Genomic DNA, 27,137 nt, shown 5'->3' with positions numbered 1-27,137 from the left:
CAGGGTGTTCCACTCTCCCCATAGCCTATAGCTATCAGTTTTTTTTCCCTACTATCCTTTATTCTTAGAGGCCTATTATCCTCTGAGTATGCTTGTTTAACTCCTAATGTTAATTAGGCGCACATATCAGTATAGAAGACCATTCAGGTTACATGCTGCTACAGTAAAATATAATTGCAATTTGGGGGTTTAAAATGTAGTTATGGTCAGAAAAATGACCATTAAATCACTTTTACTCAACAGTTCTGCTTCTTGTACTTATTACATCATATCTTCTTTTTTACTCCTGCGTTACAGAGCCAGCACAGTTATGAGAGAGTGAGCAGATTCTATTCTGATTTATGTATCAACAGAGCTGCTGATTGAGCGGAGTGGGGGGGAACACAGCTTGATTCTTTTAGGACCATGCTGATATTGGCAGACCTGATGGGTAGGAAAAAGTCTTTATTGTAAACTGCATTTTTAAATGTTGGGCCCAACAACAATACTTTGAGTCACTTCATCCTTCAGTTTCACCGGGCCATATAGCTCCAGTTACTACATTGCTTCTGTTGCATAGACAGAACTCATAAGTTTGTGTACAACAATGCATACTTAAAATTGCTATGCTGCACTGGATCTAGACAGTGTATTATTATTACCCAATAAGCTACACACTACTGTCTTTATGGGTCAGACTACTTTTCTGATAGAGGGGTTTCACTTGTCTAGATTCTCATTCAAAAATACTCTGACCGGGTTGGTGGGGGGGGAAGAATGTGTTACTGCAGCATCAGAAGAACCTTGCTGCATAACTTGAATAGCATAGGAAAGTTCTAGTATAATAAAGTTATCAGGATCACTTCAACAGACAAAAAGGGAATTAACTACTAATATGTACTCAGATTCTAACTACTAGGTTTTGCAGCTCCTTTTCCTGGAATTGGGAGCATTAATACTTTGGAAAGGTTTTCAGCCATGTAGGTGTGTGTTAATGATCCATTTCTTTGGGTTTGCAGATTTATAGGCGGTAGTTAAGGGATATCTTTGTGAAGAACCTAAGGGGTAGGCAAAGGTTAAATGTCATTTCCAGACAAATACTTTTTAACCCCACAAGCACAAATGTGTTCACTAACTTGCTAGTGAATGCATAGTTTTAGTAATATGTGATGGATCTGCACCTGAAATAAAATAAAAATTAAAAAACAGAATATTTTGGACATAGTCTCTTCCTCTTAATGAGAGTTGCCAGGATAGACTATATCATTGGTGATAAGAGACAAGGAAAACATAGCAGGAATGCTTACCAGCTGGGAGGAAAGGAGATTGGGGAAGCAGCGTTTAAGGCTGCAGCTGTGGGTCTCTTTCACCCTCTCCTCTCCCCCCCATTATTTAAAGGGCCATCTATCAGAAAATCATGCTGAGAAAGCTTCTTTTTAAAAGAGTGACCCGACAGGTCTGAATTTCAGTTGTGACCAAGCACTTTTAAAGAACTGTGAATAAGGCCTGAATTTCTATATGATCTTATTTTGTTCCCCTTTTTTTTGAGGGACCCGTTTGAAACTTCAAAATAGCTGTTTGTTTTTGTTTCTGTAATGAGAACTTAAATGTAATCTTGGTGTCAACTGCTAGCTGCATTTAATGTGCCAACACATCATCAGAATCTTACGTGAATCCTACCTAAACTGTGCCATAAACTGTAGTTGTCTTACCTGTAACATTCCAGACCTTAAAGTGTGAAATGGTGGCTGGATCACCTACACGAACATCTGAGAGAAACAGGTCTTAGATGTATGAGCTATTTTCCTTTTCTAATAATAGGTTAAGTGTATGTTCTTAGAATATTTCTGCCTCTGTGTGCGTATAAATCCTACCCTGAATCTATTCTACTGTATCTTGTCTTTTTTGAAAATTTGCCTTTAGCTAATAAACTGCCTTTTTTGTGTGTGTGTGAGACATACTAATATTTGCACAGAAATCTCAAACGGTTATGATACAAAGGAAAGTTTCTTGTACTTGTGATATGGCCCAATCAGAAAGTAGCCAGGGCTGAAGTTCACTGTTCTTGGCATAAATTTTGACGTGCTGCTGGTTTTGTCAGTGCCACAAGCACTAGTCTCGTGACTTGATAGTCTCCCCATTCAGCTGTTTGAGTCCTTCTTTAATCAGGAAGGTGGAAAGTTTCAGTAGTCAATATAGATCTGTTGCATTGTCACTGTCTACACAGCAAAGAAAAACCTGCAGCTGGCTCATACCAGCCAACTTGGGCTCATGTGGCTTGGGCTGCAGGGATGTTTCACTGCTGTGTAGACTTCCAGGTCCCAGAGCCTGGGCTCCAGTCCGAGCCCAGAAGTCTACACTGCAATGAAACAGCTGCAGGTTTTTCTTTGCTGTGTAGACATGCTTCATTACAGCAGTTCAGAGTAACTTCTTATACCAGCTCCTTACTGAACTTAATTCCAGCATAACCCTGGAAATTCTTCCCTTTTCCTTACTGTGAAATGAGTCTCCTTCCTTTTGTTTCTCTGATCTTTGCCCAGCAAATTTCCCTCAAAACTTTACCAGGCTGAACACCACAAACCAAGTCTGAAAGTTGCAAAAGTGATGATCTTGAAAAGTAGCTATTTAAAGCATGGTTTGGCCTTGTCTATAGGTAGCAAGTTCTCCAGAAGTTAACATTATAACCAAAATAAATACTACATGTCCGGTGACAGTGTCTCAATTGTGACATATATAACAACTTATTAAAGGGCAAATACTCCTTTATAAGGATTATAATCATGGTTGGACTGTTCACTACGATATGCACTCTAGCTGCCTTTTTGTATACTGTTACAGCACATCTGATTTCATTACTGTGTCTGATTACTGCTATTGATCAGTTAGTGTCAGTGTCACCAGTTTAGGTCTAAAACTTTTTTCAATAAGATAGGAGGACAAGGAACTAAAATTTTACTCTATTCTTGGCTCACCTTTTGTAGTTGATTCCTTGCATAATTTCTCTTAACCCAATGTATCCGGGAGTGATTGCTTTTGTATACTTTTTTCCCCTTAAAATAATATATGGAATCTTGGTATTAATGTTGTATTGTAATTACATTTTTCATTTAAAAATATAATGAAAGAAGCACTTGCAGCTAAGTAGTGTATTACATTCATACCCAGAAGCTTCATGCAGTTTGGAAACATTTACAGTGTACTGTCTTGTATCAGGGGGTAGTCATGTTAGTCTGGATCTGTAAAAGTCCTGTGGCACCTTATAGACTAACAGATGTATTGGAGCATAAGCTTTTGTGGGTGAATATCCACTTCGTTGGATGCATGTAGTGGAAATTTCCAGAGGCAGGTATAAATATGCAAGCAAGAATCAGGCTAGGGATAACTAGGTTAGCTCAATCAGGGAGGAGGAGGCCCTCTTCTAGCAGTTGAGGTGTGAACGCCAAGGGAGGAGAAACTGCTTTTGTAGTTGGCTAGCCATTCACAGTGTACCGTCTTGTTTATGAATAAATTAAACCATGGAATAGACGAGTTAATCTGCAGTGCCTTTTGGGGATGTGTAATTTAAAAACAGATCTGTGGTCTGAGACTCATGAGCTTGATAAATTGAGCCCTCAACTGTAATCAGTCTGTTTTGTATCACATTTCCCTAGTCTCTCATCATTCTTGGATATAACTTTATCAGAATGAGAGTATAAATATTCTTTTGTAAAAACTGCATATCTTCCTTGGTTCTGAAATACTTTATTTTTTGTGCAACATTCTGCTTATAAAATGGCCAGTTCATACACAAATGCAAAAATTGTTAAGACTGAAGTGGAACTTTTTTTTTCTTGTTAACACATTTGCCTTAGTGAGAAGTGCACATTCTCACGGTGAATAAGCAGCATGATTACCTGTAATAGTTTGCTAAAACAGCAAAAGAGTTAACATCTTTTTAACCATTTAAGGTACTCCTCCATACTCTCAGCCTTAGCTCTATCTTAACATAATTTTCTCTGGGAATCTGTTTTGTTTTCAAATTAATTTCACACATGAATGCTAAACAAGAAACCCAAAGAATGCTGCCCTGTGATAGTTTTGAGTTGTAGATATGTAATATCAATCTTTAAACCATTTTTGTTTTAAGGCCAGATTTGTTGGTATGCTTTGTCAGCTTTGTCATTTCAGCACAGTCTAAAGCATCTGGAGTACATTGGCCAATTAAATGATGTTTACAGGGACTCTGTGTCACTGGAGCAGCACAAAACATTCAGGGCATACTGCAGAATCTGGCCCATAATTTCCACAGAATGCAACTATAATTTTTGTGTGTGTAATGACAGTGGGTTAATGCAATGATAGTTGAAGGCCAAATAATCTGTCAAACTCTTGACATGTACAGCTCTTTTTGTGTCATTGACTCTCTTCAGCCCATAGAATTGAAAGATCCAAATTAACTAGAGAGGGAAGGTGGTGGCATCAAAGGTAACTAAATCAGATGGCTGTACTTAAGAGTAGTAACCTGAGCTGTATACGTGACCCTCTCTATTTTATAACAACTGGCTAAAACAGTAATTAATACATTTTAATTTAATTGCAACCGAACTTCTTGTACATATGCTAAATTTGAAGATCACAGTGAATTTTTAATCCTAGGTAAAACTTGAACTTCTTGTGGTGGTAAAATCATTTGGGACAAAACAGGTTTGAGTACTAAATTTCTTAGCCCTGGTCTACACTACGAGTTAGGTCGAATTTAGCAGCGTTAGATCAACTTAACCCTGCAGCTGTTCACATGACGAAGCCATTTTTGTCGACTTAAAGGGCTCTTAAAATTGATTTCTGTACTCCTCCCTGACGAGGGGATTAGCGCTGAAATAGACATTGCTGGGTCAAATTTGGGGTAGTGTGGACGCAATTCAATGGTATTGGCCTCCGGGAGCTATCCTAGAGTGCTCCATTGTGACTGCTCTGGACAGCACTTTCAACTCAGATGCACTAGCCTGGTACACAGGAAAAGCACCAGGAACTTTTGAATTTCATTTCATGTTTGGCCAGCGTGGCGAGCTCATCAGCAGAGGTGACCATGCAGTCCCAGAGTCACAAAGGAGCTCCAGCATGGACCGAATGGAGGTACTGGATCTGATCGCTGTATGAGGAGATGAGTTTGTGGTATCAGAACTCTGTTCCAAAACACGAAATGCCAAAATATTTGAGAGAATCTCCCATGTCATGGTGGACAGAGGCTATAACAGGGATCTGCAGCAGTGCCTGTGAAAATTAAGGAGCTCAGACAAGCCTACCAAAGAGGCAAACGACTGCTCTGGGTCAGAGCCCCAGACATGCCGCTTCTGTGATGAGCTGCATGCAATTCTAGGGGTGCTCCTACCACTACGCAACCCCTGTCCGTGGACACCTGCAAGGGGGCAGTCTCATGCAACAGGGATGAGGATTTTGGGCATGAGGAAGATGAGGATAGCGCACAACAGGCAAGCAGAGAAACTGTTCTCCCTGACAGCCAGGAACTGTTTATCACCCTGGAGCCAATACCCTCTCAAGGCAGGCTTCTGGACTATGAAGCCAGAGAAGGCACCTCTGGTGAGTGTACCTTTTGTAAATATAATACAGGGTTTAAAAGCAAGCGTGTTTTAATGATTGATTTGCCCTGAAGACTTGGGATGCATTCATGTCCAGGACAACTATTGGAAAAGTCTCTGTTAATGTGTTTGGGGATGGAGCAGAAATCCTCCAGGGACATTAAGGGGACATTCAGAGGTGGCTGTTCCTGCTGGGCTATTTGCCTGTGGCTGAAAAGAAATCATCCCCACTTTTAGCCATGTGGGGAGTGGGGCAGGGCCCGTTCATGCTGAGCTGTTAGCCTTTGGCTGGCAGGTATCTTCCCTGATATTAGTCATGTGGTGGGAGGAGGGGTGAAGTGATCATCCCAGAGAATTGGGTGGTGGTAGTGGGGGGGGTTTAGTTGGGTTTGTGCTGCTCGTTAACCCGAAAACCACAGCCCCTCCTTTTAAATGGCCAGCCCAATGGGCCCTTGGTGTGGGAAAGGAGGGCGCTGCTGTTTGAAACCATTCCCACATATTATGAAGTTGAAGAAGCTGAAAGACTGTGGCTTACCATGGCTGCCTGCAAGCCGAATTCTGTTGCCCAGCCCTGCATGTGTGATGTATCTCACCAAATTGGCAGGCCCTCAATATAAGAGGCAAAATGCGACCTTGTACCAAAAGCACATGTGCTATGTAATATTAACAGCTTGGCTCATCATGAAAGAGTCTACCCATTGTTCTCTAAAATGTCTCTTTAAATACTACTCTCCCTTTTTCTCCTCCCACAGCTGCAAAGGTTTCAACGCTCCCCCTATCATCTCCGTCCCAGAGGCTAGCGCAGATAAGAAAGTGAAAAAAATGCACTCGCGATGAAATGTTCTCTGAGCTCATGCAGTCCTCCCTCACTGAAAGAGCTCAGCAGAATGCGTGAAGACAAACAATGGCAAAGTCCAGGAAAGCAGAAAATGAGCAGGAGGGACTAGCAAGATGAGAGGTTGCGGGAGCAACAGGAGAGGTGGCGGCAGCGTGATGAGAGGAGGCAGGATGCAATGCTGAGGCTACTGGGGGATCAAACTGATGTGCTCCGGCGTCTGGTGGAGCTGCAGGAAGGGCAGCAGGAGCACAGACTGCTGCTGCAGCCCTTGTGTAACTGCCCACCCTCCTCCCCAAGTTCCATAGCCTCCTCACCCAGACTCCCAAGAATGTGGGGGGGGGGGGGAGGGGCAGGGGCAGGCTCTGGGCACCCAGCCACTCCACCCCAGAGGACTGCCCAAGCATCAGAAGGCTGGCATTCAATAAGTTTTGAAGTGCAGTGTGGCCTTGTCCTTCCCTTCTCCCCTCATGCACCACCCACCCAGTACTTCCATCCTCTCCCACCCCTCCCGGGCTACCTTGGCAGTTATCCCCCTATTTGTGTGATGAATTAATAAAGAATGCATGATTTTGAAAAAACAATGACTTCATTGCCTCTGCAAACGGTGATCAAAGGGGCAGAGCGGTTGGCTTACAAGGAAGTAGCGTGAACCAAGGGGGTGGGTTTTCATCAAGGAGAAACAAACAGAACTGTCACACTGTAGACTGGCCAGTCATGAAACTGGTTTTCAAAGCTTCTCTGATGCGCAGCATGCCCTGCTGTGCTCTTCTAATCGCCCTGGTGTTTGGCCGCATGTAATCAGCAGCCAGGCAATTTGCCTCAACCTCCCACTCCTCCATCAATGTCTCCTCCTTACTCTCACAGAGATTGTGGAGCACACAGCAAGCAGTAATAACAATGGGAATATTGGTTTCGCTGAGGTCGAACCAAATCAGTAAACTGTGCCAGCGTGCTTTTAAACATCCAAATGCACATTCTACCACCATTCTGCACTTGCTCAGCCTTTAGTTGAACAGCTCCTTACTACTGTCCAGGCTGCTTGTGTATGGCTTCGTGAGCCATGGCATTAAGGGGTAGGCAGAGTCCCCAAGGATAACTATAGGCATTTCAACATCCCCAACCATTATTTTCTGGTCTGGAAAGTAAGTCCCTTGCTGCAGCTGTTGAAACAGACCAGAGTTCCTGAAGAGGAGTGTCATGTACCTTTCCCAGCCATCCCATGTTGATGTTGGTGAAACGTCCCTTGTGATCCACCAGTGCTTGCAGCACCATTGAAAAGTACTCCTTTCGGTTTATGTACTGGCTACCTTGGTGGTCCGGTCCCAAGATAGGGATATGTGTTCCGTCTATTGCCCCACCACAGTTAGGGAACCCCATTGCAGCAAAGCCATTCACTATGACCTGCACATTTCCCAGGGTCACTACCCTTGATAGCAGCAGCTCAATGATTGCGTTGGCTACTTGGATCACAGCAGCCCCCGCAGTAGATTTGCCCACTCCAAATTGATTCCTGACTGACCGGTAGCTGTCTGGTTTTGCAAGCTTCCAGAGGGCTATCGCCACTTGCTTGTGAACTGTGAGGGCTGCTCTCATCTTGGTATTCCTGCACTTCAGGGCAGGGGAAAGCAAGTCACAAAGTTCCATGAAAGTGCCCTTACGCATGCAAAAGTTTCGCAGCCACTGGGAATCATCCCAGACCCGCAACACTATGCGGTCCCACCACCCTGTGCTTGTTTCCTGGGCCCAGAATTGGCGTTCCACAGCATGAGCTTGCCCCATTGCCACCAGGATGTCCAAATTGCCAGGGCCTGTACTTTGAGAGAAGTCTGTGTCCATGTCCTTATCACTCTTGTCATTGCGCTGCCGTTGCTGCCTCCGCCTGCTTTTGCATATGCTGCAGGATAATGCACGAGGTGTTTACAAGGCTCATAACTGCCGCGGTGATCTGAGCAGGTCCATGCTTGCAATGGTATGCCATCTGCAGGAGAGCAGAGTTGCAGCAGAAACAGTGGCTGACGACGGAGGCCACGAGAATAGATATTTATAGAGAACAACGAGGATCTGCGAAGTGGATTCATGAGAGCAGGAGAGCAGAGTTGCAGCAGAAGCGGTGGATGACGATAGTTAGCACCGTGCACATTTCCCAAGAAAGAACACGCATACCTGGGAGCCCATGACAGACAACATGGAGAAATTCGCTATTGAGACAATAGCAGCAGAGTAGCAGCGGAAGCGGTGGATGATGATGGTTAGCAGTCCTACTGCACCATCTGCTGAAAGCAGTATGGCATCCGCACGGGGAAAAAAGGTGCGAAATGATTGTCTGCTGTTGCTTTCACGGAGGGAGGGGCGACTGATGACATGTACCCAAAACCACCCGTCACAATATTTTTGTCCCATCAGGCATTGGGAGCTTAACCCAGAATTCCAGCGGGCGGTGGGAACTGTGGGATAGCTACCCACAGTGCACCGCTCCATAAGTTGATGCTAGCCACGGTAGTGAGGATGCACTCCGACTTAATGCGCTTAGTGTGGACCTATACAATCGACTGTATAAAATCGATTTCTAAAAATAGACTTCTATAATATCGACCTAATTTCGTAGCGTAGACATACCCTTAGTTTAATTTTAACTCAGAATAGTCAACTCACTCGTAAATTCTCAGAAAACTCATTCTGCGCTCAGTAAATGCTTTAACTTTAGTAGGGAGGAAGGACTTGCTTTTCACACAATAAATACACAAAAAATGTAGGGGCAGGTTTCGACATAATTCTTTAATGACCGTAGATGTTGAGATTCAAAAAGTTAGTTTTATAACTGCTAAAACACAAATTGTGAACATCACTTGTCAAAATATACAAAGTAAACATCCTTAAATCAAACTCTTAACTTCTCAAGCAGCATTCCCTGACTTTGCTTATCGGTAGAATTCAGTTATTAGTGATGGCAATACTTAATTGGTTTGCATGTGTGTAGTGAAATTGACATTTACAGGTTAATTAATCCTTCCAAGCTTAACAATAAACATAAGTTGGATCCCTGCAGTAGGCACAAAACACATCCTTATCTTAAGTGTAGAGTTGATTCTCATTAATGTATCCCCTTCCATGGCAGAAAGAATAGTCAGAGTTCAAAGGGTCAAAGTAGGTCACAGGTCTGCTGGTTCCTAGAAACAGACGATGAGTTTAGGACAGTCCCATAGAACTATATCTCAGCTGTCTATCTCTGTATATTAGAGTTGTCCAACATCTGTTTATTTTAAAGCATCTGTAATCAGGGTGTGACTTCTACAAGTGTCAGCCACGCCCTCGCTTGGAGCTTCCTTTTCACCAAAAACCTAAATCAAGAATCTTCATTTCTCCCTCTCCTACATAAAGTGAACACTAGTAAAAGAGAACAGTTGCAGATTAATCACTAAAGGCTATGGAAACAGTTTTGACTTGAAAAATAGCTTTTATTTTTAGCTGTATTCCTATGGCTTCCTGTGTCTTTATAAAACCACAGTGTTAATTTAATTTTAAATAATTAAAAAGTGGTGCTGGACAAAAATGAATTATGAAAATCAGTGCTGATGGTAGAAGTGGTGAGGTGTTTTTGTCAAGCTCTGTGGAACAGAAGGAGAAATGATATACAAAACCTTTTAAATTTGGAACTACCGAAACCAGCACTTTTTTTATTTTATTTTATTTTTTTAAAAAAGGGGGTGGGTGGGGAGGAAAGTAAATTGGAACTTCCCTGGCTGGTGGAAACCGTCAAAAATAGCAAAATTTGAAAATAAAACTGGCATATTTTGAGGTGATTTTCTGTTGGGTTTTTTAAGTACCAAAACTATTAGTGTAAACAAGATTTCATCCCCCTGGCCCTCCCACACACACTGAAGTCAACTCATTCCAATTAAAACACAAAATTACAAGTAGTAGTGTGCACTAAATCACAAAAACAACTAGAGAGCTACACTCTTGATTGTGTTTGTAGGCTGAACTGGCAGGTGGAGGGCAGGGCAGGAACTTGGTCTCTATCCCTGAACTGGTAGGACTCTCTCCCGTAACCCTAACCATGCTATCTTTCCTGGTCATCTCTCCCCTGGTTTAGATGAACTAAAACAATTTTGACTAGGCAAAGGTAAGTGATCCTATTTGAGCCAGGTATAGTTTGGAGGGAGCAACGGTGCCGATCTCTAGCCTCATTCCTACTCTGCTGCTCTAGCTTCTGATCTGAAGCAGCCCCTGCTGTTCTAGTCCTGATCCTCTGAACTCTGTCAAAGCACCCGAGTCCTGATCTGCAGCTTCATTTGCTGACTCACTTCATTCAATAGGATTGATATATGCAGATAAACTGGTGATATTGAGCAATGACTGGCTGAGTTACCTCTGACCTCATAATGCTCTCTGCTTGCAGCCCCAAATGGGCACTGTGTAGAAAACTGACTTTTTCCGGTTTTCTGATTGTCACAAAAATCAATAGGGTTCTTCTCATTGATACCTAGAGTGTTACCTGAAATTTTAGAATTCATTGGACATGGTCTTCAGAAGTTACCATATTACTTACAAACACTCACTCACTCGCCATCAAGATGTGTTTAGGTCTTGTTTTGCTTGCCCTATTAATGTAAACAAAACTCCGCCCTCCTCCCTATTTCCCCCCCCTGGAATTTCCTGATACCTTTCCCACTTAAAAATGGCTCTGTGGGGTGCAGTGCATATCACACAAAGTTGTTCTAAAACTTGTAGAATAACCTCAGTTTTACAGTTAGTCATAAACTTACCATTATTTGATACGCGTGGCAGTGTTATGACTTCATTCCTATATTTAGTCATGGCAACAGAGTGGTGTCTCAAACACAGAATTGTGACATCACTTCAGGATCTAGCAAGAGAAAACTTGGGCTGTTTAGGGTGGAATCCTGGGGAAATTAAAAAAAGGACTATCCAAGTAAACTTTGTCATAATGTAAAGTGTCTTTCTATGCAAATGTGGAAGGGCTTATTTTAATGTCTTTTAAAATAGACTTTAATCCTGTGAGGCATTGGGGAGTGGGGAGGGGGGGGGGGGGAGGGAAATCCCTAATGAGAATGCATTTTGTTGTGTTGAGAGTATTTGACTTTTTTTTTTTAAAGCCATTTAATCTTTATGCTCTTGTTTGCTGTATCCATTGATACACGTGTACCATGTCCAGATTTTCAGCTTAATTATAAAGGGCACTACTCAGTTTGAGTAATGAATTCTCTGTTCTATCTTGCACAAATACAATTTAAAAGAGGAAAAGCCTTGTAATCAGCCTTGTTTTGATAGACTTCAAATCTTTCTCATAAATCGAGTGAAATCCTTCTCTAATTCAATCTTTGTCTTTTGTCTTTGCTGCCTTGCAGGGTTGGTACAGTAGGCCTCACTAGACTTAGCTGCAGCTAAGAATTTCTCCTACATCAACAGAGTTAATGCTGATCTTGTGGAAAGTCGATTAAAAGTGCGTGCTAAGTTCTCAAATTTCGATTTAAGAAGCGGAGAAAATAAATCTGTCTTCTCAAAGTGTACTACAACCACCACCATCAAGACAGCAAATCAAGGGACAAAGAATTTGATCTGCAGTATTGATAAATGTAAACTGGTTCACATATTACTCTAAAGACTTCTTGGGGGGTGAAAATTGGACATCGTCAGTCGGAAGTCATTTTGTTTATAAAAATGAGGGCTTCTTTGGAAACAGCAGACATTGCCATTGTGACACTGTACTTTGTGCTTGTACTGTGCATAGGCTTTTTTGCCATGTGGAAATACAATCGAAGCACCGTAAGTGGCTACTTCTTGGCAGGCCGTTCTATGACATGGATAGCTATTGGTGCATCCTTATTTGTGAGCAATATTGGGAGTGAACACTTCATTGGGCTCGCAGGATCTGGAGCAGCAAGTGGATTTGCAGTAGGTGCATGGGAGTTCAACGCCTTAATGCTTTTACAGCTTTTAGGATGGGTCTTCATCCCAGTCTACGTACGGTCAGGAGTATATACCATGCCTGAATACTTGTCCAAACGTTTTGGAGGACATAGAATTCAAATATATTTTGCGGCGTTGTCTTTGATTCTTTATATCTTCACCAAACTTTCTGTTGACTTGTATTCAGGTGCACTCTTTATTCAAGAATCTCTAGGTTGGAACCTTTATTTGTCAGTTATCCTGCTTATTGGAATGACTGCTTTGTTGACTGTGACTGGAGGTCTTGTGGCGGTCATCTACACGGACACTCTTCAAGCTCTGCTTATGATTATTGGTGCCCTCACACTCATGATCATAAGTATGAAGGAGGTTGGTGGGTTTGAAGAAGTTAAAAGAAGGTATATGTTGGCAACACCAAATATTACGTCAATCTTGTTAACCTACAATCTTTCCAATACCAACTTTTGTCATGTCCATCCAAAGCCTGATGCTCTTAAAATGTTGCGTGAGCCAACAGATGAAGATATTCCCTGGCCTGGATTTCTGTTTGGGCAGACCCCGGCTTCTGTATGGTACTGGTGTGCTGACCAAGTCATAGTTCAGAGGGTTTTAGCTGCAAAAAATATTGCTCATGCCAAAGGATCCACACTAATGGCAGGCTTTTTAAAGCTGTTGCCTATGTTTATTATAGTTATCCCAGGGATGATTTCACGTATACTGTTTGCAGATGACATTGCCTGTATCAGTCCCGAACACTGCATGCAAGTCTGTGGAAGCAGAGCTGGATGCTCTAACATTGCCTATCCACGTTTGGTGATGAAACTTGTACCAGTTGGTCTGCGGGGACTTATGATGGCTGTAATGATTGCTGCACTAATGAGTGACTTGGACTCAATATTTAACAGTGCCAGCACTATATTTACACTTGATGTCTACAAACTCATACGCAAGAGTGCCCCATCTAGAGAACTAATGATTGTAGGAAGAGTGTTTGTCGCTTTCATGGTAATTATAAGCATTGCCTGGGTTCCAATAATCGTGGAAATGCAAGGAGGCCAGATGTATCTCTATATACAAGAGGTAGCAGATTATTTGACTCCACCAGTGGCTGCACTGTTTCTATTGGGTATTTTTTGGAAGCGTTGCAACGAACAAGGGGCATTCTATGGTGGAATGGTTGGGTTTGTTCTTGGGTCTATAAGGCTGATATTGGCGTTTATTTATCGTGTCCCTGAGTGTAACCAGCCTGATACTAGGCCAGGCTTCATCAAAAATATCCATTATATGTATATTGCTACTGCTCTGTTTTGGATCACTGGAATTGTGACTATTACAGTAAGCCTCTTTACACCACCACCAACAAAGGAACAGATTCGAACAACCACTTTCTGGTCTCTAAAAATCAGGTCTGTAAAAGAAAATGCTTCAAAAGAGGATCCATATAAGGTACAAGAAAAAACCGTCTTGAAATGTAATGAAAATGCCAATCATATCTTGCCAAATGGTAAATCTGAAGAAAATATTAAAAATATTAAGCCTGAGGATATAAATCTTCTAGTTACTTGCAGAGAAGACAGCAACCCAGTGATTTCTGTAAGTCACTCTGAAGTTGAAACACCAGTTGATTGTTATTCAAATGGACAGGTGGCTCTCATGGGTGAGAAAAAGCGTGAGGAAGAGACTGATGATCGAGATAAACATTGGAAATTCATAGATTGGTTCTGTGGCTTTAGAAGTAGAAACATGAATGAAAGAGCCATCCAAGATACAGAGGAAGAGACTCTCTGTTTACAAATGTTGGAAGAGACTCCAAAAGTTAAACTATTACTAAATATTGGACTGTTCTGTGTCTGTTCACTTGGAATATTCATGTTTGTCTATTTCTCTTTGTGAGTGGTGAAGCTTTAAGGGTATGGCTAAACATACAGAAGCTGATACAAGTCTCTCTGGAGAATTTTAAAAAAAAATACAAAACTTGCATCTCAGGCATTGTTTACGCTATATTGTAAAATCAATTTGTCAGCCAATTTAAAGACCATTTGAGATATGTATTATATTAGCTCTGTTTAAATAAGGAAGAATGTGGTTTTTAGTGCAGTACTGCAAGGTGTACGTGTGTGTGTGTGTATACACCAAAGAAAGAGGAGGTGGCTGTTTTTAAGGAAGAACATTAGAGGTGCTCAATCCAATATTAAAGTGAAAATAAAATTAAGTGTATAATTGGCATTATCAAGGCTGTCAGTCTAAAGATACCCATATATAGTTTATCCTCTGTATCATACTCCTGCTAACTTGACCAACATGTTGTTGCTTAATTTTGCTTGCAGTTTTTCACTTTTTTTTTAAAATTACGTACAAAAAATGTGTGGTGCTTAAATTGCCCAATTCATTTATACTCAACAAAAAGACAGCATTCTGCATGCACTTATCTCCTCATGTATTATTTTGGAACATGCGGTCACTCTGCAGCTGCCTTCTACTTTTCTCCATAAGATTAGAAACCAAACATACTTAGTCACAGATTTTAACTTTTTTTTTTCCTCCTATCCAAATTAAACACTGGTATGGTGAAAGATTGATATATATTTTTGAGGGATGGATGTGAGCAAGCCTGAAATTATACACTGTTTAACTTTTTGTAAACTTTAGTTTATGACCCTACTGAGGGCGGGGGTCAAAAAGGGATGGATACTCTACCTGAATTTTCTAGTAAATGTGGACCAAAACAAATTCACTCCCACCCCATTCCAAATTTCTGTAACATTTTTGCTGTGTACATGAATAGGGTTAGCCTCTCCTTAGGGAGCAAGCTCCAGATGGATGCTATTGCTAGGAAAAGAGATCTGCCCAAGAATTATCAAAGTGAAAACTCGAATATACTTCAACTGGATTTAAAAAAATACCCCTAAAGGAAATCTCTAGCAACCCTATCATCAAGCTAGATGCAGTGCAGTCTGTTAAATGTTAACTAATGTGTACTATGGATATGTTTTAAATTTCTATTGTGGAAGAGGGAAGTGGAAGCAACAAATAACAAGAGTCTGTATTTAGCACAGTACTCTTTCTTTCTAACTTCATCTGTTAGGAAAAGAACAGTCTGAAGGATTCCACATGGGGAAGGAAGTGAATGTAGTGGGCAGCTTCATTATCTTCAGCTGGGGTTTTTTTTATGCGTATGTGGAAAAGCAAAACAACTTCTTGTGCTTTAGCAAAGTACCTTCAAATTACAGGAGTGCAAAAAAGATGAGACTTTGAAGTTTTTTCCCCTAGGGGCTGTTACTGGAAACTCTATTAAGGGTTTGCAGAATTGGACACAGTTTAATACCCAGTTTAATTACCCTGAGTAGCCTGTTGATTTTAATGGGATTGCTAGCAGAATAGTGTGCTACTTGGTGTGAGTAAAAATGGTAGGTTAATGGAATCTGGGTTGAATCTAATTATTGACTGCTGGAGGAAAAACATCTTGCTGCATAGAACTCCAGTAGGTCACTGAACAGCTCTTGGTAAGCCAACAATAACTAGATTATCTGATGGAACTGGTCATTTACCATACTCTTGAAATAGCAATGGAGGCTGGTAGGTCTGTGGATTTGAATAGATGCCAAGATGTTTCACAGCAACTACTGTTCATTATCAGCTTTGTTTCTATCTTGCGCTTGGAAAGTAGAACACTGTGGATCGCAGTAGAGCGATGAGCATATGAGCCATGTTTGAATAATGTAGATGACGGCAGTTACTGTACATGAATGAGGCTTGGTTTTGGTAGTGTTGTCAATGTGTGTAAAAGTTGTTGTTTAAATGGGTTGCTTCATACAGAAAAATATTTTTTTAAATGATAAATTCTTAGTACATGAAAGATTCTGTAAAAATGGAAACTCAAGTTCATAAGTTATTGGAGGTGTGATGGGGGAAATGATACAGTATATGAAGAAATGAACAAAACTCTTTACCCTGCATATAAACAAACAGTAAATAAAAAAAGCTTGGATGGGTTTGCCCTAAATCTAGATGGATACACTAGGAAGAGGAGGGGGATGAAGAACTCAGGGAGCCTCCTCCCTTTTGTGTAGGGACAGAGTGGCTGTGGACCCAGAGCTTCTATATGCATTTTCAGGGCCTGGCTAAAATGCTCAGTAGCACACTTTGGGGGGTGTGGTGTGCCATCTTTGGGATGTTAACAGGCACTATCCCATATTAACTCTGCATATATTTCCATCAGCAACTGGCATTAGAGGGTTTGCTTACTGGCCCTTCTTGATCTAGTTTTAATGAATGTATTATCACCTGCCTCTCAAAGGTAGGCTGGCTCAGGGACCCTTTGCTTTACTGCCACTGCTTCAGTCCTTCTTACTCTTTCCCTGGAATGCCTCACACAGTAATAGGGCCAGAAGCATATATCTTGTCTCCACCTAGATAAACAGCAGCCTGCCTAACAGTCTCTTCCCTAGTTCCTTTGCCCCAGATGAGTTCTTTTCTACCAAGCCCACTTTACATGTTTACTGCACAATGAGTGCACATGGCACTGGGCACACTTATGATCAGTGATAAAATTTTAACCCTGTAACAACATGTAATATTCACCAATAATTATGGCTGTATTAGGTCTACACTTTTAAAGACAAGGAGTTTCAGTCTATTGGCATGTGTTTGATTATACTTCGAATACTAAAACACAGTTTACTTAGCTCTATTTGGTTGTATCTTTACATTTTAAATGTTTTCATACTAAAAGTCCATATTACACTAGTTCTAAAAATTTATTTCCAATGGGGATCAATCGAGTCCTGTCACTATGTAGCTTCACAGAAGTAAGACAACCTATTGTTGGATTAAATATGGCAAAGTGTTGTAGTCATAGTTGGAAACTCAGTTGATAAAATGGCTGTATTCTCTCCCTGTCTTCATAACTGAGGCCTGGTCTACACTGTAAACTTAGGTTGATGGAAGCTACCTTTCGTAGACCTAATAATGTATGCATCTACTCTACAGTAGAACCTCAGAGTTACAAACTGGCTGGTCAACCATATATCTCATTTGGAACCAGAAGTATGCATTCAGGCAGCAGCAGAGACGGGGAGGGGATGGACAAAAAGCCATTCAGTACAATACTGTGTTAAATGTAAATGACTACAAAAAAAAAAAGGATTAAAAAAAAAAATGTTGACAAGGTAAGGAAACTGTTTCTGTGCTTGTTTTTTTTAATTAAGATGGTTAAAAGCAGCATTTTTCTTTTGCATAGTAGAGTTTCAAAGCTGTATTAAGTCAATGTTCAGTTGTAAACTTTTGAAAGAACAGCCATCACATTTTGTTCAGAGTTATGAACGTTTCAGAGTTACAACCAACCTCCATTCCCGAGGTGTTAGTCACTCTGAGGTTCTACTGTACCAGGTCCCTTCCACTGACATACATTGACTGTAATGTCAACTTTTCCACGAGAGGCGTAGCGCTTAATTCGGTGTTGTTGGGTCAGAGAGGCAGTGTAAACGCAGTGTTGTGTAAGTTGACCAAATTATCCTCCAGGAGGAGTCCCGCAATTCTCCACTGTGACTACTCTGGAGATGTGTTCAACTCTGCTGCTCAGCAGCCAGGTACACAGGAAACAGCCCCTCCCTTTTTAAATCCCCAGGAACTTCTGAATTCCCATTTCCTGTTTGATCAGCTTGGAGAGCTCACCGGCACAGCTGATCATGGAGAGTCAGAGCCCCAAACGTGCTCCAGCCTGAAGTACACAGGTGGTGGTGGTTCTTATTGGTCTGTGGAGAAAAGCGTCTGTACAGACACAGCTCTGATCCAGCTGAAGAAACGTAGAGGTCTACAAAAAGATTGTGTGGGACATGAGGGAGAAGGGCTACACCAAGGACATGCAGCACTGACATTTGAAAACCAAAGAACTTTGGCAGGCATACCAGAAGACAAGGGAGATGAACAGTCCTTATGATTCTGCCCCACAGACATACTGTTCCTACATGTGATTCTCGGTGGCAACCCCACCACTACCCTCCTACCATAGGATGGATACCTCCCAGGAGTCCAAGTCCAGGGCCACCTCAGGTAAAAATGAGGAAGACATTCTGGATGTAGAGGAGGAGGAGAATGGGAGGCAGGTGAGGTGGGGGATCCATTCTCCCCAAGAGCCAGGAGCTATTTTTAACCCCAGACCAGTCAGTTGGTCGCAGGACAGCATGATGGCCGAGTGTGATGCAGGGGAAGGCGTCTCTAGTAATTATGCAATTCCAGTCAAACTGTAGGGGTACATGCTGTTATATACTTTTTTTTTTGTTTAATATGAAGGAAAAAGTGAAGTGCAGTGAGTGTCTGCCTCCATGTTGCTAAGGGGAGGGGGCATTATCCACCTACCCACCTGAGCTCCCAATTCAGATTTCCCACAAGTTGCAGTACAAGGCCTGTTACCTAGGCTGCTGGGCCATACTCACCATGGCTGGAACAGCAAACTGGTTCATTGGACAGGCAGGGATTCTGATTATGTTCTGGCTTGTACTTCAGTATAATAAGGGAAGTGATATTTAAATAGTAAACTTGCACTAGACCCAGGGTATGCACTAACAATGGTTGCCTTGTGCTTTGCATGCCTTATAGTGGAAAATTTGGCCTTCAGCATATGCTCTATACTGGCGGAGAGGCTTTTGCAGATAGAAGGTGGAAAAAAGAACGTGTGATGAATGTGTTCAGTGAGCTAATGAATGCCTCTGGGACAGCTGACATGGAGCTAAGAGCCTGGAGGATTTAATTGTTTGAAAAACTGGACATGGATACGGACAGCTGGAGAGCATCCCAGGAGCATGAGCGTACCCTGCAGGATGAGATGATGTGTTTTATAAAGGACCAATCGGACACATTAAGGTATCTGAGCATCAAGAAAAACAACTTTACAGCCCCTGCAGAATAGCCTGCAAGCATCACCCTATTCTCAATCCTCCTTCCCAAGTGTTCCAGGAAGTGGCAGGGGAAGGTGCAGTATCCCTTCCACTCAACACCGGGGGAGGGTACTAAAAACAAAAGGCAACAATTCAGAGACCTTTGATGGGCAAGACTTCTGTGCTTTCAGACACAAGCAGGCTTGGTTTTTCCCCTTCCAATTTTATCACACAGTTTGCCCAAGGTTAAATTATTTTCCTGTTTTGTTTTTATTTTTGTGCAATAACAGACAACATTTAGAGAATGAAATACTCTTTATTTATTCCAACCATGGAGACCTAGGGGAGGGGAGGTCCAGCAGAACTGATACAGTGGGGGAATGATAGGGGAAAGCACAAGCCACAATAATGTGCACCACTTATCTGCATTATTAGTGAAACTGCTTTTCAGAACCTTCCAGAGACACAGAGCTCCTTGCTGGGCTCTTCTTCTTGCCCTGGTATCTGGCTGCTCAAAATCAGCTGCCAACCTATCTGCGTCCACACCCCATCGCTGCAGAAACTTCTCTCCCTTTACCTCACAGATATTATGGAGCGCACACAGCAGGCAGTGATAATGATGAGGATATTGCTTTCACTGAGGGCTAATCTAATAAGCAAACTGCGCCAGCGACCCTTTGAATGTCCAAAGGCACGTTTAACCACCATTCTGCACTTGCTCAGCCTATGGTTGAACCGCTCCTTACTGCTGTCCAATGAGTTGGTGTATGGCTTCATGAGCCATGGGAGCAAGGGATAGGCTGAGTATCCCAGGATCACGACTGGCATTTCAACATCAGCAATGGCTATTTTGCGGTCTGGAAAGAAAGTCCCTGTTTGCAGTTTTCTGAACAGACCTGCGTTCCTAAAGATGTGTGCATCATGCACCTTTCCTGGCCATCCCACGTTGATGTCGGTGAAATACCCCTGTGATGCACCAGGACTTGCAACACCATTCAGAAGTATCCCTTTTGGTTTATGTACTCTTTTTGGCAAGGTGGTTTGTGCCACGATTGGGATATGTGTTCTGTCTATTGCTCCACTGCAGTTAGGGAACCCCATTGCAGCAAAACCATCCACTATGTCCTGCATGTTTCCCAGAGTCACTGCCCTTCTTAGCAGAAGTCTATTAATGGCCCTGCGCACTTGGATCACAGCAGCTCCCGCAGTGGATTTACAAACTCCAAATTGATTCCCTACTGACCAGTAGAAGTCTTGCGTTGCAAGCTTCCACAGAGTGATAGCAACGCTCTTCTCCACTGTCAGAGCAGGTCTCATTTTTGTGTTGCTGCGCTTCAGTGCTGGTGAATGCTCTGCACAAAGTTCCTGGAAAGTGGCCTTCCGCGTTCAAAAGTTCTGCAGCCACTGCTTGTCATCCCATAGCTGCATAACGATCCGGTCCCACCAGTCAGTGCTTGTTTCCTGGGACCAGAAACTGCACTCCACTGTGTTCAACTGCTGTGTTCCTGCCGGCAGCAACTGGGAATTGTTTTGCTTTATAGCTTGCTTGAGTGATATTGCAGTGTTCTGCGTGGTGGCTCCTGTCTTGGCTCTGGAAATACTTCAGAATAAGGCATGTGGTGTATATAATGCTCACAACAAGAGTGCACAGCTGAGCGGGGTCCGTCCTTCTCAAGCTATGGCATATGTGCGGCTAAGCCAGGCTTTTGAGGGCGGGGGGGGGGAGGGGAAGGTGCAGGAAAGTATGGGGGGTTTGCTGTTGATATCAGAGGAGGGAGAAAACTGCATCATGGGAGGTTGAAGCCATGTTCCCATTCCCTCCTGCAATGACGTTTTGTTTCCATGAGGCATTGCAAGCCCTTCCCAAACCGGGCTGCGGCTAGTTGCACTATGGGTTAGCTACCCATAGCACATTGCTCTGTGCATCGATGCAAGCGCTGCTAGTGAGGACGTGCTCCATCAACACAATGAGTGTGGTATGGACACACCCAAATGACTTAATTACTGTAGTGGTTGGATGTTGACTTGATGTTTTGTAGTGTAAATATGCCCCTACTGGTAGGAGACTTTTTAAAAGAAACTACCATCCACCTGTCTTCATACTGGGCTTTTTTAGAAACTTGTTTCCCCACTAATCTCTGTGTAATTTCTTCATATCCAAGCAAGCTCAATTTCTGCATCTTAGCTGTCACTGTAGAATTTGCTAATGTTCGTCACTGCATATGATTTATTAAACGTTATCTATCTGTATTTGATACATCTAATAGATGACAAAATACGTCTACCAGTTGTGTTTTTTACATAGCTTGTATGACCTGAAACTGAAAACACTAGGTCAGTCTTGGTGTTGTATGAGTAAAGAGAGGTAAAGTGTTGTATGACAGCACTAGCCCATGTGCAAGTGTCAACATTACCAAGTTTTATATGGAAACTGAATCTTGCTGCTGTTCCTCTCCATTGTTCCTTATCTCTCTTCTTACTAACTTTCCTACCAAAGTGTATCTTTTAATGCTTCTGTAATGTAAGAAAATCAAATGGGATAGTTTTAACATGGGCATGGTCAGCTATGAAAAGGCCAATTGTAAATTAATGCAACTCAACTGTGAAGAACACTTTTAATCTGATTTTTTTTTATTTTTTTTAAAGAAATCTCAATCTATTGAATAGGGAGGGAATGTTTATCATCTTTAAAATATGCTTATTAGGTATATTTCTCTCAGTTTTAAAGGGAGTGTAAACTGGATAATCACCAGGCACTTATATTGCAATCTCAGTTATGGGGTGAAATATTGGCTCCACTGAAGTCAATGGCAAATGGGGCTAGAATTTCAGCCATGATATCTAATGGCTGTTAATGAATAGAGATATTTTATTTTGCTTTAAAAATAATACTGATGGTTTTAATGTTGTCGACTGTAGAATCATTCATATTAATACAACTGTACCCAAGAATATTTTCTGCATGATCTCAGACTTTTATGTGTATATTCTTATACTGTACAGTGGTGCATAGACACATTACAGAGCAGAAGGCTCAGTTGTATGAAAGACGGTAACTTGACAAGGTTTTTCTCTCTTCATTTTGATGTTTATCAGTATTGTTTTCGTGCATAGAAAGCAAAATCCAGTGCATATTCTTTGGAATATTAAAACAGTGGCTAAGGAGCTTTTAGCATTCAGGTAAAAGTGAAGACCTGTATTAATAATGAGTGTAACCACTTCATTACATTCCTTTTACTGCTTTATGCATATACCACATTTGATGGGCAAGAACACTAACTTGGACCATGCCATGGACTACGATGTGTAAGAAATTGCTTCAGGGTTTTTGTAGCGTAAACATGCCTCTACCAGTCTTGAGTCATGATCTGATCAACAGAGATGTGAACCCAGATTAGATGTAATGTTGTTGGTTTACCATTAACTCCTGGGGCTTGCAAAACTACAAACATAGTATCTTTTGTAACAGATTCTGGTCCCTCAAATTTCAGTATCTGGCCTCTCATGGTGGCCAATGCCTGTTGCTGTGGACTTGGACCAATTGCCACAGAGATCCAGAATGATTTTTCTACCCATCCCTACATAACTAGCCATTTATTGTCTTGAACTTTTGAACCATGGCACTTGATAACACCTATTTTGACGCTTGTAGCTTAATTTTAAATGTCACCCTTTTGTTCACCTTAACTTATTTTTCTTAATTTTCTCCCACTAATTTACTAAAAGCTTCTTTTAAAAAGAGAAGGCTTCTTGAAAGCTTTTTGTACACTTCATTATGGAAAACTTCCCCTCCATTTTGGAGAAGCTTCTTTGACAGAATGGCATCAACAGTTTTTTCCTTTATCTTTCATTGATATCGAGAAGGAAATGTGATGGTTCAGTTTACCCTTTGTATGCTTCCCACCAGGGCTTTGGAGCCGTGCTCTGGCTCCGCTCCAGCTCCAGGCAAAGACCTGCTGCTCCGCTGCTCTGCTCTCCTGCTCCGGGCTCTTCTCCAAAGTCCTGCTTCCCACCACTCTCCTTCTCTTTTCTGCCTCTCCTCCACATTCTCTCCACCTGCCCCTTCCCCCATACCATAAAGGCCAGGATGATACTTCTGGTGTAAGTCATGTAGGTACTTGTACCTGGCTAGTGTGAAGGATTTCCCTGAAGGTTTTAGAGGAGGGTGGAGTGGGGAATAGCTATCACAGAACCTCTGCTTGAGCACCCAAAGTGAAAGATACTTGCACGTCTAAAACATGCAGCTTTGTTTTTTATATTCTTATCCTAAGATAACAGCGTTGTTGGGAAAACCTTTCAGAGAAAGGGCTGTGTGGAAGAGGTTTGAAAAATCTTTGGAGTCATTTATCTCTAGCTTTCTTTGAGAGACATGCTTTGGATTTGGTAGTGTATAATAAAGCAGAAATACTCATGTATTTATTCAGTAACTGTATGTTCCATGCCCTTAAACTTAATTGTTTTGAAATTAATATTAACCTTGTTACATGTGATGTTTTAAAGTAAACAAACTTATGTGCACTGTTTTAAAGGTGTTTTTCGTTGTTTTTTAAAGAAAATGTGTATAATTCAGTGGTTTAATGTGCTTTAATTAGGTGATGATAAAGAGTAGTTGTAGAATATAAATAAATATGTAACTAGGATTTCTGATTTTACTGGTGAGATCTCAAAATGCTGATGTTTGCAAAATGGTTTTATTTTTTGTCTACAAAACACTTTATGGTTTTTCTTTATGTGTTGGTTTAAAAGGCATTTGCTTTATTTTTGTTCTACTATCAAATAGACTATGTATTGACATCTTGTGACACTTTTTTTTTTTAAAATAGATTATCAGCTTCACTGTATAAAGTCAGACACTCTGAGCAAAGATGGTGGTGATGTTATATGACAATTCTATGTCTATCAATACACGTTTTTAAATGAGGTGATTATTAAAAAAAAAAGTTGCTGTGCAAAATGTTAGTAGTCTTCTTCAAGAAGAAAGCGAATTCTTTTTTAATATCACGACAGAAATCTTTTCATTCATCTTTTTTTTAAAGCACAGTGTCAAAGTGATGCTGCTTTTACCTTGTATATTTGATATCTTTTTTTTCTTAGATTTCTGTGAAATACTTTTCTGTTTTCGTTGCTGTTGTATTTTCTGCAGCTTTTATATAAAATACCAGTTAATGAACTGCCTTATTTTTAACTATTCTGCTAAAATGCATTGCTGACCAAAACCAAACAATATTATATAGCATTTGAATTCTGCTTTTTCCCTAGCCCCTGACTCATATGGAATGAACCAAATGGACATGCAGATCAGGCAACTCTAGTTGGGTCCAGGTCTCTCTTCGGTCAAGTGTTTGTTTAAGGGTCTAGCAAGATCTTATTAGACGGATGACTTTAAAAATTCTTGTAGTAGGAATATAGATTTAGCAGTGTTAATGAGATTAATATAGCTTGATTATACTTGTAAATTGTTACTGTCCATATCTACAAGTTCTTGTCATAGAAATGATGTATGATAAGGTAATTTTGGTCTAGTGAATAGAGTATTATATTGTTATAAAAACTTTGAAGTAAACCTGATGCAAAACTCCTAGTTCTCACTGCTGACCCTGTGTATACTGTTTGCATATTATCTTGCCTACTGCATTTGTCTTCAAACTAAAACTCTTATTAGAGAGTGTCTGGATACTTCAAACTGTTTCTTGCAGTTTACATTCCTTTACCATGGCATTTTGTCCTGTTTAAAAAGTATTCTGTAAAAAGTTTCAATAAAAATGGTGAAAAAACCCAAACCCATGTATTTCTGAAATTATTTGGGAGAAATTGTAGATACTGTAAGCTGTCTTATGTTTTAACTTCATTGACTTTGGTTACTTGTAATAAATCTTGCAGTCCCTCACTCTTCACCCACTATTAAAATGCAGCTCTGTCTGGGGTGGAATTTAGTGACCATTTAAATAGTAATCCACTCAAAGAAACTAAGACTATCCCAGTCTACTTAAAACTATAAGAGGAATTTAGGTAGGCAGAACATAGTTGTAGAACTTGGCCAGAAAACAAAGAGCTAATACGCATGGTGTGGAACATGTGCGCGCTCTCTCCCTCTCCTCCCCCCCCACCCCAAAAAAAAAAAAAAAAAGCCATGGAGGCAGGGTTTGATTCAACACTGCTACCTCCATAATTTCAAGTCCAGGGCATTGGTAGCAGAGAGCCGTTTGCAGTGCATCAGCTCACTCCAATGAGCCTGCAGAATCTGTTAACGTTGGTGTGCCCATAATTGGCAGTGCAGCCCTAAATGAATAGTGCAGGCCCAGGAGAGCAGGTGGACAGAACCTGCACACCAGCTGCCAACTTGCCATATTTACCTCGGTCATAAATATAAATGGAAGGGTAACCACCTTTCTGTATACAGTGCTATAAAATCCCTCCTGGCCAGAGACAAAGCCCTTTTACCTGTAAAGGGTTAAGAAGCTCAGGTAACCTGGCTGGCACCTGACCCAGAATGACCAATGAGGGGACAAGATACTTTCAGATCTGAAGGGGGGGAAAAGGCTTTTGTCTGTCTGTGTGATACCTTTGCCGGGAACTGATCAAGGATGCAAGCCCACCAACTCCTGTAAAGTTAGTAAGTAATCTAGCTAGAAAATGCATTAGGTTTTCTTTGTTTTGGTTTGTGAAATTTGCTGTGCTGGAGGAAATGTGTATTCCTGTTTTTGTGTCTTTTTGTAACTTAAGGTTTTGCCTAGAGGGATTCTCTGTGTTTTGAATCTGACTGCCTGTAAGATTATCTTCCATTCTGATCTTAGAGTTGTTCTTTTTTTGTTCTTCTATTAAAGTTCTGTTTTTTAAGACTCTGATTGGGTTTTTTTGGGTCTTAAAAATCCAAGGCTGGTCTGTGCTCATCTTGTTTATTCTCAAGCCTCCCCAGGAAAGGGGGTGTAAGGGCTTGGGGGGGGGGGATATTTTGGGGAAATAGGAACTCCAAGTGGTCCTTTCCCTGATGGTTTGTTAAATCACTTGGTGGTGGCAGCGTTTACCTAATCCAAGGGCAAAGACTGTGCCTTGGGAAAGTTTTAACCTAAACTGGTAGAAATAAGTTTAGGGGGTCTTTCATGCGGCTCCCCGCATCTGTACCCTAGCTTTCAGAGTGGGGAAGGAACCCTGACAACCTCCCATGAGTTCTTTTAGAAAAACTCAAGGGGAGGACAGTGGTGGCTAACTGTTTAGCTTTTATTCTCTCAATGTGATGTTGCTGTTCTCTTAGCTTGCACACCATGTGATTGGAACTATGATGTGATTGGAATCACAGAGACTTGGTGGGATAACTCACATGACTGGAGTACTGTCATGGATGGTTATAAACTGTTCAGGAAGGACAAGCAGGGCAGAAAAGGTGGGGGAGTAGCACTGTATGTAAGGGAGCAGTATGACTGCTCAGAGCTCCGGTACGAAACTGTAGAAAAACCTGAGTGTCTCTGGATTAAGTTTAGAAGTGTGTGCAACAAGAGTGATGTAGTGGTGGGAGTCTGCTATAGACCACCGGACCAGGGGGATGAGGTAGATGAGCAGCTCACGGAAGCTACTAGATCACATGCCCTGATTCTCATGGGTGACTTTAATTTTCCTGATATCTGCTGGGAGAGCAATACTGCGGTGCATAGACAATCCAGGAAGTTTTTGGAAAGCGTAGGGGACAATTTCCTGGCATAAGTGCTAGAGGAGCCAACTAGGGGGGGCGCTTTTCTTGACCTGCTGCTCACAAACCGGGTAGAATTAGTGGGGGAAGCAAAAGTGGATGGGAATCTGGGAGGCAGTGACCATGAGTTGGTTGAGTTCAGGATCCTGACACAGGGAAGAAAGGTAAGCAGCAGGATACGGACCCTGGACTTCAGGAAAGCAGACTTCGACTCCCTCAGGGAAGGGATGGCCAGGATCCCCTGAGGGACTAAC

At 41.6% G+C, this 27,137-nt stretch overlaps 2 protein-coding genes across 3 annotated transcripts in view; both read left to right on the top strand.

Moving 5' to 3' along the window:
* SLC5A3 (solute carrier family 5 member 3) overlaps positions 1 to 20,897 on the top strand; it is a 32,191-nt gene extending 11,294 nt beyond the window's left edge. The window contains exons 2-3 of one of the 2 annotated variants that reach the window (XR_013346378.1): positions 11,763 to 18,375; positions 18,922 to 20,897. Coding sequence is in view for 1 of the 2 variants with exons in the window: in XM_077818873.1 (XP_077674999.1) it covers positions 12,076 to 14,217 (2,142 nt within the window). In the remaining variant the exon portion in view is untranslated. Of the gene's footprint in view, positions 1 to 11,762 lie in introns of both variants that reach the window. The other variant, XM_077818873.1, reaches the window with a different exon arrangement.
* The window catches only part of MRPS6 (mitochondrial ribosomal protein S6), a 75,699-nt gene that overhangs the window by 11,446 nt on the left and 37,116 nt on the right, over positions 1 to 27,137 (top strand). The gene's annotated exons all lie outside the window — the stretch shown is intronic.

The sequence above is a fragment of the Eretmochelys imbricata genome, chromosome 1 (genome assembly GCF_965152235.1).
Source record: "Eretmochelys imbricata isolate rEreImb1 chromosome 1, rEreImb1.hap1, whole genome shotgun sequence".
NCBI classification, from domain to species: Eukaryota; Metazoa; Chordata; order Testudines; family Cheloniidae; genus Eretmochelys; species Eretmochelys imbricata.
The sequence above is the reverse complement of the archived record's forward strand: the minus strand, read 5'-3'. Positions and strand labels throughout refer to the sequence as shown.